The sequence below is a fragment of the Prionailurus bengalensis genome, chromosome B1, assembly GCF_016509475.1.
Source record: "Prionailurus bengalensis isolate Pbe53 chromosome B1, Fcat_Pben_1.1_paternal_pri, whole genome shotgun sequence".
Classification (NCBI taxonomy): Eukaryota; Metazoa; Chordata; class Mammalia; order Carnivora; family Felidae; genus Prionailurus; species Prionailurus bengalensis.
In genome coordinates, this window is record NC_057344.1 from 190302101 (window position 1) to 190320985 (window position 18885).

The following is an 18885-nucleotide window of genomic DNA, read 5'->3' on the forward strand; positions in this document are numbered from 1 at the left end:
AGGGATTGGTACAATGACTTGACTTTTGTTCTGTCCTTTTGTGTGGATGGAAGATTGTCTCTATTTACTTTGGACAATATGACCGTCCAGAGTGGCATACCCTGTAATTCATGGGCCATCTGATTGAGTAATTTAATGGAGTTTTACATTAATCTTTGTTATTTTAGAATCTGCCAGCTCAGTCTAAGAGCAACACCGGTCTACATTCCACATTTTCTGCCGACAATTGTTCCCCAGGTCTTGGACTTCCTCTGGTTAATTCCAGAGGTGGTTAACATCCACAACAAAAAAGAACCTAGGCAGATTCCATTTTCTTTCTTCAAAGAAAACTGTAGTTTTCTGAGCAGACCAGCACAGCAACCTGGGTCTCCATGTGCCCGGATGACCACTTCTGTCTATTCCTCCCCAGGGATGACTGAGTGTGGAGTGCTGCATGAGCCCTAGGTGTTTATCTGGGCCTTACACGTGTGTATCATGGACCTCCCGCTGGCCACCACTGCCTTCTGAAATTCTCAAGAGCTCCGCAGTCATTGATAACAATAAGAATCCTTCTCTAAGCTTCAACTCTTAGGAAAATACATGCCAGCCTCCATGTTCAAATTTTAAAGTTACAATCTGAACTCAAGCTGACTGTACTTGGTGGACTTCTGAAGATTCCTTTACAAATTTGAAAGAATAGCAGCCTTTATCCATTTATTTTACAATAATTTTAATTTATATAGTTATCTCTCTGAAAGTCCTTTTGATGTTAAAAAGCTGTCATACTTTTATTATCTTTGTTCTTTGAGGGATTAAAGCTGGTTCTTTCAGGGAAGTCTTAAGGAGATGAAGCAGGGAGTTGAGGGGGCCTCTCACTGCACATCTTCAACTGTTCCCTCCATAAGATCACTGAGCATCGTTCTGAGGGGACTAATATTGCCCTCAGGACAGAGTGGCTGCTGGCTTGAGGCTTATAAATATAACAATGACCAGAATGTTCCAAAATACACATTCCAGCTATATTTCAGAAACAAAAAGGTGTCAGTAATAATAATATAAATACAGAATAATTTAGAGGCTCTTACCCTTGGTTTCTAAATAGCAAAACTATCAAATCCTAAAATATATACCCTTAAAAATGGGCTGATTTTAGTGACAGGTAGCAGTCTTCCATGAAAATGATGAAATTCATTAAGATTAATAATAATGAATATTATTAATAATTCATGACAAAAAATTAAGGGTTATTTTTTCTTAAATCCAAATTTGTAAAAGATGGAGCCAGTATTAGTTGCCTATTCTGCTTTCCTTTGGCGACGTGGTCAATACTTACAGTGAATTCAGAGAGCGTAGTCCTTGGAAAGCATCTGGTGCTAGTTCGGAGATCTGATTATTGCTCAGGTCACTAAGATTAGAAATAGGGTTAGGTTAAATTAAATAGAATGTCAGTGAGGATTTACTGCAGGAGAAAGCTATTTACTGCCTTTACATGTCAATTTCGCACCTATTAATACATGTATAAAATTTGCAACATAAAACATCTGAAGCATCTTAAATTAAAAAAAAATCAGACTTTTAAATCAATTACTGGCTCTTTTCTTAAATTATTATAAAAGCTGCCATGTCTTATTTTTGAAAATAGAACATCTAAGATTTGACTGCATACTATATTGATCACATAAATTCACGCGGGTGTGAATCAATATGTTAAATTACAGAGAACGTTAAAATATTACATAGTTTAGCTTTTAACACACAGTATTATAAAACTAGCAATCGGATAGTCACATCACTTAATATTTAAGCTGTCAAACACTCAAATATTCATACTTAAGTGAATGTCTGCACGGTCATGACCTGTATAACTTTTAAAATTACATATATTCTAGAATATTATTCACTCACATTCTTCTAAGCTTTTTATATGGTGAGAAAGCTCCAGGAGGGATGACCTTGATTGAGTTCTGTTCCAAACGTCTGCAATGAAAAAATTCAATTTTTAAATGGAAACGTGAGCTCTCAGGGATGTTTAATTCAAGCCCAGGATGCATGTCAAGAAGCCACGTTGATGCTCTTCGTGAGTGATTCTTTTTTTCCTCAAAAATAAGTACTAAAATTAATTGTGCTGTGCCCTAAATGTGGGGCAAGATTGGGAATAAAAACAAGGCAATTATAAAATGAATAAGAATATCCTGATTTTTAGGCATTACAGGTCGATTAATATTTAAGTCTGGACTTTGTATAAAAGAGAAAGTACCTGTAAGAAACTAACTTGGAAGTACATTAAAATAACCTTTATATCAGTATGAGAAATATGTATAACACTGAACAGATGTATAACATGTTTCAAAGACAATTATAACTCTTCCACAAAGGAAATTGCTGTTGAATATTAAGTTTTATAAACCTTTTATCTCCTCTACAGAAAACATATTATAGATTAAAAATGCTGTTATGCCCAGAAAATTAATTTTGCAGCTTCTTATGAGGTAAATCTTAAATTCCAATCCATTAAATACCATAGGCACTTTTCGGTAAGACTGGCTGGACTCTGAATACTTCGCGCGAAAACCACTGCAGCAAAGCGCATTCAAAACACAACTGAAGTGGTTTTGATCATGCACCAAAATCAGAGTTGAAAATAAATCTATGGTTGTGTTTTCAGAGAAAGACACGATTCTACCCGCTAAGTTATGAACCACACAAATACATTTCCTTCAGTATCGTATCCATCAAAAACGTTGCCTCTCAGCTTCATCTCTATCCATGTGAACATTGTAATAAACATTCCCCATCCCTTCCCCTCTTCTCTTTGTATCCCAGAGGCTGACTCTTGGGAACCATATAACCCCAGGCTCACTAGCCAACTGATTTTTGTGGAATTTGGCCAATGAGAGGCACTGGTGGAGACTGAAGGTAGGATGAAGCAAGAAGCCAGGATATTCTCCCTTTCTCTGTCTCAGGGGATGTCCCCAGCAGTGGTCTCATCTCCTTCCTAATTTTAGCTCCTGCTGGGGCCACCTCCTGACTTTGTGTAACATTCTTTTCTTCTTAGATCTTTGTAGACCTGGATGTGGAGGCAGCTTTCTGTTCTCTGTGTCACCTTCACAACTGCTTAATTTCATCCCTTATATTAAATCTCTCTGTTAAAATACCTAGCATGAGCTTCATTTTCCTGCCTGGATTAAAAAATATATATACAAATATATATTTAGGTATACATGTTTATATTGGCATATTTATATACACATATAAATACAACAATATATATATGTTGACTATACATGTGCCATATACATTGGTTCATGTTTTATTGAATGTTGGTAAAAACTGAGTGTGAATGAGGATATATGTATCAGCAACATTTAATGAACATCAAATCAAAACAAACAAAATATCCCCAGAAGGTTAAGTAGAAATGCCTACATTTTGGTCTTTTCTGATTCCAAAACCCTTCTTTAGTTTCAGGCTTTCCTCAACAGCCTCAGGGCTCACACTGACCTCCTCATCTCTACATGCAATGGGTATCCACAGTCATCATTGCTCTTAAACTCCCTGTAGCATTTGATAGTGCTAACAACACTTCTTCCCTGGATGCGTTACCATGCACCTCTGGTTCTCTTCCCTGTCTCAGTCTCTGGATTTGCTTCTAATCCTCTGAACCCAGTTATCCCCCAAGTTACTGTCCCTTCCTTCCTCTCTCACACAGAAGGTAATTATTTTTCTGTAATTTAGTTATAATTCTTTCCCTCCAAAAAGCAGAAATTATTTTGTTCATATTAAAGATAAATACAAGTTTATTTACAAAATATATAAGGAAGAAAATTTAATTTTTTATATATATTTATTTTAGATCTTTGAAGTCTTACTGTATAGAGAATTTTGAGTTGTATACCTTATATCAAATATCATACCTTACATGTTGTCCTAATACTATTAAGTATTTTGGGAGATGTTATTTTTAATGTCTTTATAACACTTAATTATCAAAATGGACCATCATTAATTAATCATTCTCTATTATTGGCCATTTAGGTTAGTAATAATTTTATGTGATTATTAATAACATGGCTTAATTGTCTTAAGACAACTGAAGCATGGCCTCCTCCTGAAGCCTTACTTTATTTTCTCAGGTAAGGTTAGTTGTATCTTTCTTTATACATCCAAGGGCATTCTCTTCTCTGTGCCTCTGCTCTATCTCACTACATTCTAGTCATTTTTCACATATCCCTCCTCCACCAGGTTTGTTGGCTCCTAAGGGGCAGATTTACCCCAGAAGACAAGAAATAAATTGTATGAAGAAAATATAGATTTGGCATCTGGATTATTTATCTAGGTCTGAAGAAAGGGTACTTTTTTCAAAATCTCTAAATATAACAAAGGACATTTAAATCATTTCACTGTTACACTATTGATCAGAATGTTATAGATTGATGGTTTAGAGACACATTTTTTAATTTTTTTTTTGCTGTGATCCCTTCTTGTAGTTAGATTTTAAGAAGTTTAAAATGTAATCAATGAAAATACAGTGAAAGCAAGCTATAGATGCAAGACTATTGACTAGATGACTTTCTACAAATCTAGGCCAATGAAGGATCATTTCATTTTGTTAAAGATTAGCTCAAAATAATGTAAAGCTATGATGAGAAAAAATAAAAATTCTTAGCATCTGGAAGATTTCTTTCAATGAAAACAGTGATGCAAAACTAGTTCATATGATTACTTTTCATAAATATCATTTCAAGTTCTTGAAAATAAGAAAACCAGTAGTCATTCATTCATTCATTCATTCACCCTTTGTATTCTACCTGTGCAAAATATATTATATGAATGGAATTCAATGATGATTGGAAGAAACATGTTTATACCCTTATGGAAGTTTTATTGATAAGGCATCTAATTTTGCCTTTACATTTCCAATTAATTTGTTTAGTACAAGTTTTAAAAAATGACATATTCAGCATTGAAATATCAATGACATTAATTCACAAATGTGGCCAAATTAATTCTACTATCATATATAACTGAAGAGCTTCCTTAGAAAGTTTAAAATTCATTTATTATTTTAAAGTCTCTAAATCCAGAATACTTATAATGATCACTAATTGTCCTAATGGCACTCAAATACATTTTATTGTAACAACTAAATGTAGATGTGTCTAATCTGCAATTAATTTCATTGATAAATATTCCAACTAAAGCAAACAAAAGATATATAAGTGAGGCTATATATATGTTTTAGAAAATGCATGCACAAGAAGTTATAAAACAAGGAGAATTCATGATGAAACAGTGTTAAATTTTACATGCAAAAATAGTAATTCAAACATAATACAGTGCTGTTGCATGTATCAATCATTCTTGCAACGTACCATAGTTAGCCTTCACATTGCAAACCATTTCATTTAGAACATATGCAACAGAAAGCTGAACGATGACATATAAAATGGATTTGCTTGCTTTTCTTTATTTATCTATTTGCTTCCAACCTTTTTTGTTAAAAAAGAAGAAGTATTTGAAACAGAGCTTACATGGTAATTTACACTGACTCAGCAGCTAATTGGTTTTTATGGCACTGTACCAGCAGTCCATTAAGGCAAAGCATAATTGCCTCCTTCATTCAAACAGACAGATTCTCAAGCAAGAAAATATTCTACCACTGACAGATGTCAACCAATAAATTTTAAAATGTTTCAAAATGTCCATTTTGTCTTCTTTAGTTGGCAAACAATAAATTAATGTGTACTTTCTTTAAACTTTCAGATCTCCAGGACCTTATGCTTCATTAGAAGAACTTAAGAATATATTTTTAAAACTGTAAGCAACACACGTATCAAATGGTGTCCATACTTCTATAGAAAAGTGCGGATGGTACTTAAACCAGGTTATAAAAAATAAGGAAGAAATATATTATTCAGATGAAGGGTAAAAAAACAAGTAAATGAAATGTACATTTTCTATCTTTGCTATCCCACAATCTTCTATTTTAATAGCATAAAATCTGATGAATTTTATAGAGTGCAAATTTGAATCCATTGTTCCATGAAGAATCTAATTGAAACCATTCCAGGGTTACAAAAACAGATAATGGCCGAGATATATCTGCTGTGGATAAAATCCACCATAATTAAGAGCCTTCCAAATGTTAGTCCTTCATAAAAAGAAAATTCAATATTTTGAATTTCAAAGTAAAAATATATTTAGAAAACTCAGTAAGGGAAGAAGAAAATTCTATCAACCACATACCGTATGGAAGCCTTTTTCATGTAAAAGTAGCCCAGACCTTTTTCTCCACAGAATGTGTATGAACAATTCCTAAACATTTTATCACTCTGTGTGTGTGTGTGTGGGGGGGGGGGGTGTAGTATATAAAAGCAACCTGCTGTTACCACTTCATCAAAATCACAAGGAAATTTTAGTGAAAAGTTCAATGAGATAAGAAAATGGGGACAATTTTATAACTCCTCCATCAAAAAGTTCAACACTACAGTATGTTTAACCAATAAAAACCTTTCTCCTCACTCACATACATCCTTTTTTCATGTTCTCAATTACTGTTTAGTTTTGTTTTGTTTTATTTTGTTTTGTTTTAAATAAATCATGCATGTATTCACACTTAAGAGAGCTTCCCGGGAATGAACTCCAACCAACAAATGCCACTTTCTGGTGCCTATTTTAAAGAGTATAGAAAATGGAAAATTATCAATAAATTTCTCTGTTCGAATCCTGTAGGCCCTTACAACATGGAAATGATGTGCAGGTATAACTGAGCTCTGTGACTTAAAATACTCTGCTATGGTTATTGACAAGCAGGTCTTACATCAGTAGAGTATACAACATAGTGCAATTCAGGAATTCAAAAATTCCAACTAGTTCTGAAACCATTTATGAGATATTAAACAATATTAGTTTATTTTAAATGACCCATTCAGCTCACTAGTGCTCAATTCTCAGGAATTATTTTCAATATTTTTCAAATTAAATTATGTTGACAAACCATATAAAATGATATCCACATGCCAAAGCGAAACAGCTCTTTCCACGAGAAATTATGTTTTATATATGTGTATACATAAAAATAAAAATGTATAGTTCGGTGATTAAAAGTATGAGCTTTACAGCCACTGATAAGTTCCGTGGCCCTTGCAAAAATTAATTTGCTTCTCTCAGTTTCTCCTTCCAAAACATGAGAAAAATAAAACCTCCTATAAACTATGTTTTTGTAAAAATATGAGATATAGAAAAAATGTTTTTCTTGCATAAAAAATAGTGAAAAGATAAAAATATGGGGATATACATGGGTATCTATGTAATCACATACATAATAAACAGCACTATATAATAATATGTCTACAACACATATGAGTTTCACACACACAGATTATATAAAGAAGTATATCCTGATACATGATTTGATCTCTAAGAGGAAATAAACATATATGATGGAAAAACACATTTTAAACAAATCAGCAGATTTGCAGATCGCTCAGCAATTATGTATTACACACATACGTGCATACATCCTTCACATGGAGGCTGAAAAAATATATAATGTTGTAACTTCCATGATCCATATGATTAAAATATACCATTTTTTTCAACTCTGGAAACTGTCTTAAGAACTCAAAAAGGTTTTACAACACCAGTAAAGTATGAGTTTGGATTGATTGTATCTGTAACATACAGCCCAGATGTTGATTATACATGGCAATAAAACTGACAGTCCTTTGCATTTTCCCCATCTGCTTTTAACATAAATGGCAAAAACAGCTGCCAGAGAATAGAACATAGATTTAATGGGGTGTGTGGGGAAGGTTGTGGAATGACCCTAGCTTCTGAATCTTGGACTGCTCAGTGTAGCCAAACATTCTCATCATTGGTAACATCAATCCACTATTTGAAAAGGAGGAAGCAGCTATATTCCTTTGACATTAGGGATTCTCTTGCCTATTACATAATAATTCCAAAGTCAGTACTTCGTATTTCTGGAATATTACTTCTAACTTCAGCAGTAAATGTATGCCTTGAAATCCTTCATACGTGTCTATATAAAATGACCCAAGATATTTTTGACTGAAGTACAATTTCTGTTACGTAATTGCAGTTCTAGTACTTTGTAATTTAATAAATATCTTTGGCAGGTGAATGGATATTTGCCTCTAGAGGGACATACTATGCATACAGCTAGCATTTCTGCCTTGGGACTGTGTCCATACTAATTGATTATCAGCCATCCCTGCCTTGGTATGACTTGTTCCTGAATATTGTCCATTTCCTTAATCTTATTTTATTATTATTTTTTTGTGATGTCATTCTAGGGTACATGCCCCTGAGGATAAAATTCAAATGATGTTTTCAGAGTAGAAATAACTCTTTTTCCATTTGGTCTTTAAGCATTTAAAGCAAGACAAAAATGAGTGTGTGCAAGGGTGTGTGTTCTTACTGACTTCATGTTTCAGGTTGTGACCTAAATAAGAGTTAACATTTCCATGCGTCTATTCACATGGATACATGTTCAAATGCAAAGATACACTCAAAACACGCAATCACATGGCTTAGCTCTAGAGGGAAATATGGACTTAGGCACATCGCTCACTGATTTCAGGGGGATGGAGCATAGATTCATAATGTCAATATCAGTAAGTTTTCATGTATAATTTTTCTTTAGCAATTCAAGAAATAAAATAATTAAATGTTCTGCTGCTTTGATTTTCATTGATTGTGAAAACCTTTTGGACATTAACTTTGAGCCAGGCACTGAGCTAAACTGCCCATTTCGTAATAATTTTAGTTTTAAAAACATTATGCAAATTGTCTTTACGCATCATTTGTTTAACAGTATTGCTCAATGAGTAGATAGCAATTGGCCTTCTTCCCCACCCCCTGCACTGATTTACTGTCCAAGTTACCCATCATCTTTTTCCTCAAGTTTAGGAAATAGTGTGACCCTGAGAGAGTAGTATGTGAATTATATGGATTTTCAACTTAATCTTTCCAGATGATTATAGAACCATAAATCTATAGCTTAATTCCTAAAAAAAACACATGATAATGATTTGTCTGAGAATAAAGAATACATTTACTATGCACCAACTATCTTCACTTTAATGTTAAAGTCTACATAGGTCTTGTTTTACCTCTAATGGGTCTCCCATTTTCTTTTCTACAGAAATGTTTAGGAAATCAACCACCACAGCACCAGGGTCACTTTTTGGAATCACATTCCATCATGATCTGTTGCTACACCTGCCTTCACCATGCCCTCCAGACTGTTGCTAACACATTCTTAGTGTACTCTTTTCCTCCAAACCATTCTCCACTCCACCTTAGGAGTGATTTTTCTAGCATCTCTAATCATGCTAGTACCTTGCTCAACATGCTTCCTTGTATGTACTATTGTTATCAGACAAGGTGATTTGTCACGATTAGGATTCTACTTTGTTCCAGCAATCAAAAGTGCTTTAACTTCTCAAAGACATACTACCTCTAACTTTTCTGGGACTTCACACATGCTTTTTCCTCTGTCTGTAAAGTCCCCAATTTCTCTGCCTGCAAGACTCCTCATACCTGAAGATTCCTTGATTCTTCCAGGCACACCAGGGTATTCCTCTCTCTGTATTCCTGTGTGTATATATTTTACTACTATCATATAGTTTAAAATTTTTCTCTTTGTGTGGTTTCAATTTTCTGTGCTGTAAACACCTTGGAGGCTGGAAATGTGTCCTTTCATCCGTAATGCCTGATGCACAGTAGGTACTCACAAATATTTGTTCAGGATGTACTATATGAAAAAAATGCTATTTTCCATGTGTCCTTCTGTTGCAATAATACTCATAAGACTCCTTGAATTTATTTAGAGAAACCAGTTGGAGTTTCTTTCTTGCCTTACTACCTTATTAATCTCCATGCTGGTCATTTAAGTATTTCTTTTTTTGCCAATTTACTTATAATTTACTGTACTTATTTTCACCTCATAACTAATATATAAAAATTTGCTTCAGTCTTCTATGTCTTTCTCTTCAAAAGCCATTATACTTTTCTGCTTAAATGATCACACATCTCAACAAAAAAGCATGTGTGTATACATACATGTAACATATGTGTTACATAAATAATGTTTTGTGAAATTAGACACAATTAAAAAATAGGTAAGAAAATAAATTGAAAGGGTACCCAACAGAATGGGAGAAACTATTCGCAAATCATGTAACTGATAAGGAGTTAGTATCCAAAATATATATAGAACTAATAAAACTCAGTAGCAAAAAAAATCAAATAATCCAATTTAAAAATGGACAAAGGGCTTAAATAGATGCTCTTCCAAAGAAGACATACAAATGGCCAATGTGTACATGAAAAGGTGCTCAGCATCACTAGTCATCAGGAAATGCAAATAAAAACACAATAAGATATCCCCTCACACCTTTTAGAATGGCTGTTATCAAAAAGACAAGAGACGACAAATGTTGGTAAAGATGTGGAGAAGAAAAAACCCTTTGTGCATTGCTGGTGGGAATGTATATGGGTGCAGCCACTTTGCAAAACAATATGGAAGTTCCTAAAAATATTAAAAATAGAACTACCACATGATCTAGCAATCTCACTCTTGGGTATATATCTGAAAAAAAAATGAAATCAGTTATCTTGAAGAGATATCTGTACCCTAATGTTCATTGAAGCTTTCTTCACAGTTGCCAACATATGAGAACAACTTAAATGTCCTTTGACAGACGAATGGATAAAGAAAATGTGATATATATATTGAGATATATGAATATTGATATATATCATGTCATATTGATATGTATCTATATATTATCAATATATACACACACACATACATGATATTCAGCCATAAAAAGAAAGGAAATCCTGTCATTTGCAACCATACAGATGAACCTGGAGGACATTATGCTAAGTGAAATAAATCAGACAGAGAAAGACACATACTGTATACTATCACCTGTATGTGGATCATTTAAAAAAAAAAAAAAATTCCAATTTAATTGAATCAGAGAATAGAACGGTGGTTACCAGGGGGTGTGGGAACAGGGAAATGGGGAGATGTAGGTCAAAGGCTACAAATTTTCAGTTATAAAAAGAGTAAGTTCTGGGGATCTAATGTATAGCATGGTGACTATAGCTAATAATACAATATTGTATAGCATGGTGACTATAGCTAATAATACAATATTGGGAGTAGATCTTAAGTGTCCTCACCACACACACACACACACACACACACACACACACACACGAATTAACTATGTTAACTATGTGAGGTGATGGATGTGTTAATTATCTTGATCTTGGCAATCAGTCCACAATGATTTGATGAGTTTATCAAATCATCACATTGTACACTTTACATATATGCAATTGCATTTGTCAATTATTCCTCAATAAAATTGGGAGGAGAAAAGAAAAAAATTGGGGGGAAATCAGTAATAATTTTCTTATCATTAATGCATATTATTAATAAACAGTGATTCTATCCACATAATGGATGTATGCAGCTTTTTAAAGATGGTTATCTCACTATTTCACTCAATAACAATTAAAGATTATTGAAGATACACATATGAAATTGAAAATTCTGCCAAAATAAATATGAAAGCACTCCAATATTATTAGTGAACTCAAGAATGGTCTACGGAACTACAAGTATAGCTGAATTTATAAATTTATTTTATATAATTTATCTTATTTTTTTTTTGCTGTGGAATTATCAAAGCTACTGTATGGATTATACTAAGCATGGCTACTGATAACTAAGAATACATATGAAATGCTTGTTCTGAGGGAACATGATAGATAGAGATCTTTGTTTTGCTCACTGAATAATGAATTGGCTCTCTGCATTCGGTAGGAAGCTAAATTATGATGTCTTTTTTCCGGGCCCCTAATTCAGGATGGAATCATAATAAAATGCAGCAAATATAATCCAAAAGCACAAGGAAATAAAAATTAAGAATGAGCAAAGTTTGCATGAACTTCTTTCACATCAAATGACTTTCTGACTACCAGCCCCATAAAATACATTGTCAGAAAGGATTCACACTATTTTGTTTTTCTAATTGTAACTATGTTAGCATATAATCAGAGCTGAATTACTGGTTTATGTATATACGTTGATGACAGCTTTCTTTTGATCTTAAGATTGTTTACTTAGTGACATTTCTAGACAAAATTATATTACTTGATAGAAGAAAAGCTAGTTTCTGCCTGAGATCTGGGGGCTACATAGCACATTTCTGCTGTTGGAAGAAATTCAGAACCAAATACATAAATGCAGCTAATTCTCCACATCAAAGTAGGTACGTAGAATGATAGCTCCATATTTGAAATCTGGTTTGGCTAAAAACGTATGACATTATTTTCTACATTACAAAGAATTGAAACGTTTCTGCTAACCTTCAGAAATATATAGCTTCCTACATTGTGTTTCAGTAGGTCCAAAGCAAGTGTATTTTTCTTTTATCAAAAAAAAAGGCTGGATACAAGATGATTTTGTTAAAGTACTAGGTCATAATTATTTCTACTAGACATAGAATATGAGAGTGTTATTCATTAGCATGCAAAGCACAAAATTATAAGAATATAAACTGCAAAGCCAGAAGTCTGGCATATGCCATATGCTAGCTTAATTCTGTGAGTGGATCTGAGGTAAGAAAATATCTGGCATGTGTAAAACTTCAAAATGCTAACAAAGTTCTCCAGTTGTTATCAAATGCTCTAGTAAAACTATCAACAAACTTTCATTTTTATACTACTTTCTTAACTTTGCCTATTTTCTCTTGTGCTTCATAACTCTTAAGTTGGATGTATCTCTAAATTTTTTTAATACTTTCATAATGACACAATTAAATACTTTCACAGTGAAAACTCACTTTGAAATTATCAGCCTACTTTTTATTTATCAAGGCAAACTCAGATTATGGACTATTTCTTTCACACCAAATTATATTAAAATGGTATAATTTGCTTTATTTAGACATTTTATCTATATTGTCTAAAAAGTAGAGTCAAGGTAATTTATATGCGTTATAAAAATTAGTCGAACGGCATGCTGCATTTATTTTTTTATTTTCAAAATTTTAGCATATGAGAAGAAAATCAACCAATAACACAATAACAGCACTAGCTGTGTTATTAGCTGAGACATCACTGAGTCCATGGTAAATAAAAAGTCACACCTAATTTCATGAATACCTATAACTCTCTTAAGAAGCTAGTGTAGAATGGGTGATTTAAAAACGTTAATCAAATGGAACTTTGGCATCCCTATAGAAAGTCAGATGACTTTGACATACAGTATGTGGATTCAGTTTGGCAAGTATTATTTATTAGAATTAAGGATTCAAAAATTTGAAAGGGGCAAATGCAGGAATAGCCTGCAAAAAGGGCTTAAATGTATATGGGAAGAATGCCTACACGGAAATGGAAGAAAACATGCATTTTAAAAGTTGTATTCATGGGGCGTCTGGGTGGTTCAGTGGGTTAAGTGACTGACTCTTGATTGCAGCTCAGGTCATGATCTCACGGCTAGTGAATTCAAGCTCTGTGTCGGGCTCTGTGCTGATGGCACAGAGCCTGCTTGGGATTCTCTCTTTCCCTCTCTCTCTGCCCCTCCCCCAGTACACTCACTCTCTCTCAAAATAAATAAATAAACTTAAAAATTAAGTTCTATTCAATATCATAAAAGATTGTAATAAGATACAGCATTTAAGAGTCCCTTCTTTTTTTCACTTTATAATTACGCATGAAGTGACGCAGAGGAAACAAAAAGAGCAAAGTACTCTGAGCCCTCACATCTAACCTCCATCATTGTAAGTCTCTTTGAAGGAACCTTCTTTATTGCTGGCAGAGTAAAAGCAGACCCGCAGTTTACACAAAGATGAGTTTCCTTTCCATTTCACCTATTTGAATAGTGTGTCGGAAAAAAAATGCATTATAGCTTCTGAGAATTTCCAATCCATCTTAGAAAACATTGAGACAACCTCAGAAGACCTGAGAACTCTCCTACCATCTTTTCCTTTTCCATAATTTGAACTTCTCCCTGACCTCCTTCTCTCAAACAAATAAAGGAAAGAATTGTATGGTTCTCAGCTTCGGAGTCTTAAACAACCAAGAGTGAAGGCAGTCAGACATAGGTAAACAAGACCTACTAAATTGCTACAACCTATGTTCTTACTAACTATTCTCCATGATTTATGGTACTTCTGCATAATGGTTTGAACAGGTGATATGCCACAGAAAATCTATAACTAGATTGAAGAGAACTAAATGTCTACTTTATAGCAATCCATCATACCATACTCAAAATTTTATATCTCAAACGTGATGTAAGAAATTAATTCTGAGGATTTGATATATAGAGAATCAATTTGCTATTAATAATTTTGTTGCCATGGGCCAGATCATGTAAGACTTGCCTTAGGCCTTCTATCTGTATGAAAAGAAGGTTTTAAACAGCAGAGTTCAAAGCAGCAAAATGCTGGGAGGATTTCAGCGGGGGTAACATCTTCTTTCTTTCTATTTTTTTTTAATAATATTTTTAATTTATTTTGAGAGAGAGAGAGAGAGAGAGAGAGAGAGAGAGACAATGAGAGAGAGAGTACAAGTGGGGGAGGGACAGAGACAGAAGGAGACAGAGACTCTGCAGTAGGCTTTAGGCTCTGAGCCTTCAGCACAGAGCTGGACACGGGGCTCGAACCCACGACCCACGAGATCATGACCTGAGCTAAAGTTGGCCGCTTAACCAACTAAACCGCCCAGGTGCCCCAAGAGCTTCTTTCTTTTATATTTACTTTACCTTCTACTACTCCACATTCTATTTTTCCCTCTCTGTCTTCATTAGTCCATATTCCCTTGTCACATTGTCTGTTTATCATGAAGAATGGAGGTTTGGAGGCTCTCCAGAATGTGTGCACTGGACCCCTTCTATTTGCCCCCAGCACTGTTCTTTACTCCATCCCACTATGCTAAGTGTTGGCACAGAAATGGTAAGGAAAACAGACATAGTCCTGCCCTTTTTAAGCTTACAGTCTATTAAGGATAATTTGATATTAATCAAAATACCAACTTAAACTGCTATAAGTTCTATGCAGATAAAATCCAGGGACATGTGAGAATATATGACAGAGAATAGGAGAGATGATACACACTATAATAGTGTATATAATAGTTGTAGTAGAAAGTAATATGAAATAGCTCTTAGTTTTGCACACATTCCTATACCTTAATGCCTGCCTTTATGCTCCATCTATGTTCTCTTCGTATGTAAGTTTCTCAAAGCTTCTCTTGCCCTGTTTTTCTGAGTATCGGCTAGCCTTTCCTTCTGATTTTTTCAATTCTCTCTTCTACGGTAGCCCAACAAGCCCACGGCATGTTTATCTTTCTTTGGAGCTGGATCAATGAAAGAACATGAGCTCCAGAATCAAGTTAAGTCTCAGGCTGAGGCCAGCATAGCTGCTTCACAACTGAAAACACTTTTAAACACAGTCTCTTAACATTGTGGGGCTTATTCACAAAACAAAACAAACAGCAAAGTGAAGTTGTCAGTTTTGAAGGATTTGAGGTAAATGTCTATAAAGTTCATTACCGGAAAAATATGGCCTTGGAGAAAGATGTCTAAGACTTAACTACAGAGTGATTGAATTAATGTATCTAAAGAAGGAGGCTACTAGTAGGTACTGAATGGGTCGGCCTAGAACAGAGAAAAAAAAGGAGCTCCCAGACACATGTAGAGAGTGGAGTCCAAGCCAGTATGGGGAATAGAGAAATTTGACAAATGAATTTTAAGTATTTATAGCCCCATTTTAGCTCTTGCCATTAGATATCCTATTCATTAACTTTCACTTACTGTATACTTAAAAGCACCATTTTTTTTCTACAGGGAAAGAATGGGCTGCTTCTTCAGGTTTTATTTTTAATCTTGTTCAATATAGCTTATTTTAGAGATAATTGCACTGTAAATGCTTAAATTATCCATTTATTCTGTAAGTATTTATTTGCTACTTATCAAGTGCCTATTATATGCCACACTGTAGATTTGTACCTGGGTATTCAGTGGTGATCAGAACAAAACTAGTTCCTGCCTCTGACTTCATAGTTTCTACTTCAGTAGGGTAGACAGGTTTAAATAAACACGCAAATATACATATATAAACAAAATATAGTAACTATACACACATTATCTCTATATCTATATTCTATCTATCTATCTATCTATCTATCTATCTATCTATCTATCTAATCTATCAATGTATATGCAGAATAAGATTCCCAACAAATGAGATGACAGATCCTGGACCATATAAAATCATCAGGATGATGAGGCTTCTTGGAGAAATCCACCAACATTCATCTAGCATATGTTCCTGCATTCGTTTTCCTATTTTAAGATTCCATAAACACCCCTATCAAAAGTCAATGAGAAAAATCACATGATATAATGTGCATGCAGCATCCAACACTGTTATATAGATGTTGGTCTCTTTCCACTCCTCCTCCTACAAATTATTCCAATTCTAACTTTAAAAGAATGTTTCCCATCTCTCTTAACAAATAATTGCCTGAGCAAATACCAGAAGTGTGAAATTATAGTTGTAAGCACAATGCAGAAGAAAGAAAAGTTGAGTCAAGTTCTTCTACCTAGAATAACAGGCAGTAGATCATTCCTTGATGGAGCACTTACATACTTTCTTTTTGTTAGAATTCTATGACGAGACAGGTGCAGGAATAAAGACATAGCACACACAGAAGGAAATCAACTCAACAGCATTGAATGAAATGCCTGACAACTTGCAGTAAAGAAATTCTACTTATAATTTATGGCAAAATCCAGATTAAAAATTATTTGAAAAATATGAAGGGAAGTTATAATTTTCAGTTCACCTTGAATTAAAAACTTGGAATCTATAAAAACAAAAAAATATGTACAGCTTTACTTCCACATTTTATGAATCATACTGATGTTCTTTATACTAATAAAAATAAAAGAGTAATAAAAGAAATGAGTTACTAAGCTAGTACGTTACGCCACTATAATGAATGGTAATGGGGTATTTTGTTGGAGTTGAAGATCAATATGATTTATTACCAGATGCTCTACTGATAAAGCTGATAATGTAATAATCAGAGAAGTGAAATTCACCTAGAGCTTCACATATGTTTTCATCTTTACTTATAAATTTAATTTATTGTAGCTTTATCTGATATACCATCTCCTCAATACAGGCAAACCCAATGGGACATATTATTTAGTGTAACTTTTATGTACTAAAGTCCACAATAATACAAAATCTATACAGCATACAAAATAGAAGAAACACACTGTTGTAAAAAATAAAATAGCCTACATGAGATAAACCACTTTAAATATCACACATTACTTTTGGTCTGTTATATCTACAACTCACTGGTCTTTTGTCAATCCATGGTGGTGTTTCAGTCCTTCCTATAATCAGGACTTGATCCACTGGCTCCTGTGTGCTCCCACAGGGGAGCATTGTGCTCCCACAGAGATCTTAGCACCTCACACTCTCATTTCTCTCTAACAGCATTGTCTCTGACTTCCTAATGATTGCAGCTTTCTGCATCTTCAAATCAATCCTGGTCTGTCCTTCATAGTGACGATCATTTTTTTTCAAAAAACCCTTTTCGCAGATAAACGAAGCCCCTTCCTCTCTTACCTATTCTGGCCCTCTGCTGCTTTTACTGAGTTCTCTTGGGTTTCTCTTTTCTTGTTCTCCTTTCTATTGGCCATTTCATGGATTTAACCATCAACTTTTATTTTGTATTATTAATTACTCCAAAATCTTTGCCTCAAGTCCTTGTCTTCCTCCAAGTTACCACAGTCTGTATTATTTTGATACCTCTAAAAGTCCCATCGGTGCTTCAGGATTTCACAAATTTTGTTCACCGTCATCTTTCTTCCCAACTTTTGTCCTGCCCTTTAGCCTCTTACATGCAATAATAAAACCACCACTTCCCCATCCCTCACACTTAATTCTGGCATCATCTTTGGCTCATTTTCTCCATTAGTCCCTCATCTCACCAAATACCCAATCCCATGAATTCTGCTCCTATATTAACTACCCTACCTGCTTTTACCCCACAGCTACACAGCTCCTGCTTTTATGACATCTCCCCTCCATCAACATGATAGCCACCTAAGGAGGCCTCTTGCCTGGAAATGGGGTCTTTTGCCAACTGCTGGCGCACAGCTGTAAGATTAATTCTTGGAGATTCAGATTAAAACTCCTGTTTTCAAATGCATTCCAAATAAAGACTTAGGTCCTTATACTATCTAGGCCTTCTATGAACTGGCTCCAGTCTACCTTTCCAATGTTATTTTCCTGCATTCTCTCGGGATCCAAATGCCATACTGAGCCCCTGTTTGGTTGCATCTTGCATTTCCATTGTTAGTGCCTACGCTTATGATGTTCTGGTCATTTTGAAAGCCCTGTCCTCATTTTTGCATTTCCATTCAATACCAATTCTTCAAGGCCTATCTCGGATGTTACCTCTTATAATAAGACTTCAACGATCAAAGTATCACTTATTGAATTACTACTATATACTAAGCATATGTATTATTTCACTTCAAATGAACAACAACCCTTACGTTCAGGTGAGGAGACAGGCTTGCAGAGGATAAATAACTTGCCTACAGTCTCACAGATAGTGAATGGTAGGTGGACTTGTGCTTCTAACTAAAGCTTTCTGCCTTTAATTAACCACTGTAACTTGACCCCCACTTTACACCCTCTGCATAAATGCCTTGAACTTCATTTGTTCCCCTCTTACAACGTGTATTAATTTGTACCTCATGTCATAGCTTTCAATTTGTGTCCAATTTGCTAGTCACTTGATGGAAGATCTCTGGAAAATTCGTGCTGC

General features: G+C 34.4%; 1 protein-coding gene across 14 annotated transcripts in view; it reads right to left on the minus strand.

Annotated features, from left to right (window-relative positions):
- The window catches only part of SLIT2 (slit guidance ligand 2), a 374605-nt gene that overhangs the window by 109684 nt on the left and 246036 nt on the right, over positions 1 to 18885 (minus strand). For all 14 annotated transcript variants that reach the window (XM_043553720.1, XM_043553678.1, XM_043553701.1 and 11 more), the window contains 2 exons: positions 1885 to 1956; positions 1313 to 1384 (listed from right to left, as the gene is read on the minus strand). In XM_043553720.1, the coding sequence (XP_043409655.1) occupies positions 1313 to 1384; positions 1885 to 1956 (144 nt within the window). The remainder of the gene's footprint in view (positions 1 to 1312; positions 1385 to 1884; positions 1957 to 18885) is intronic.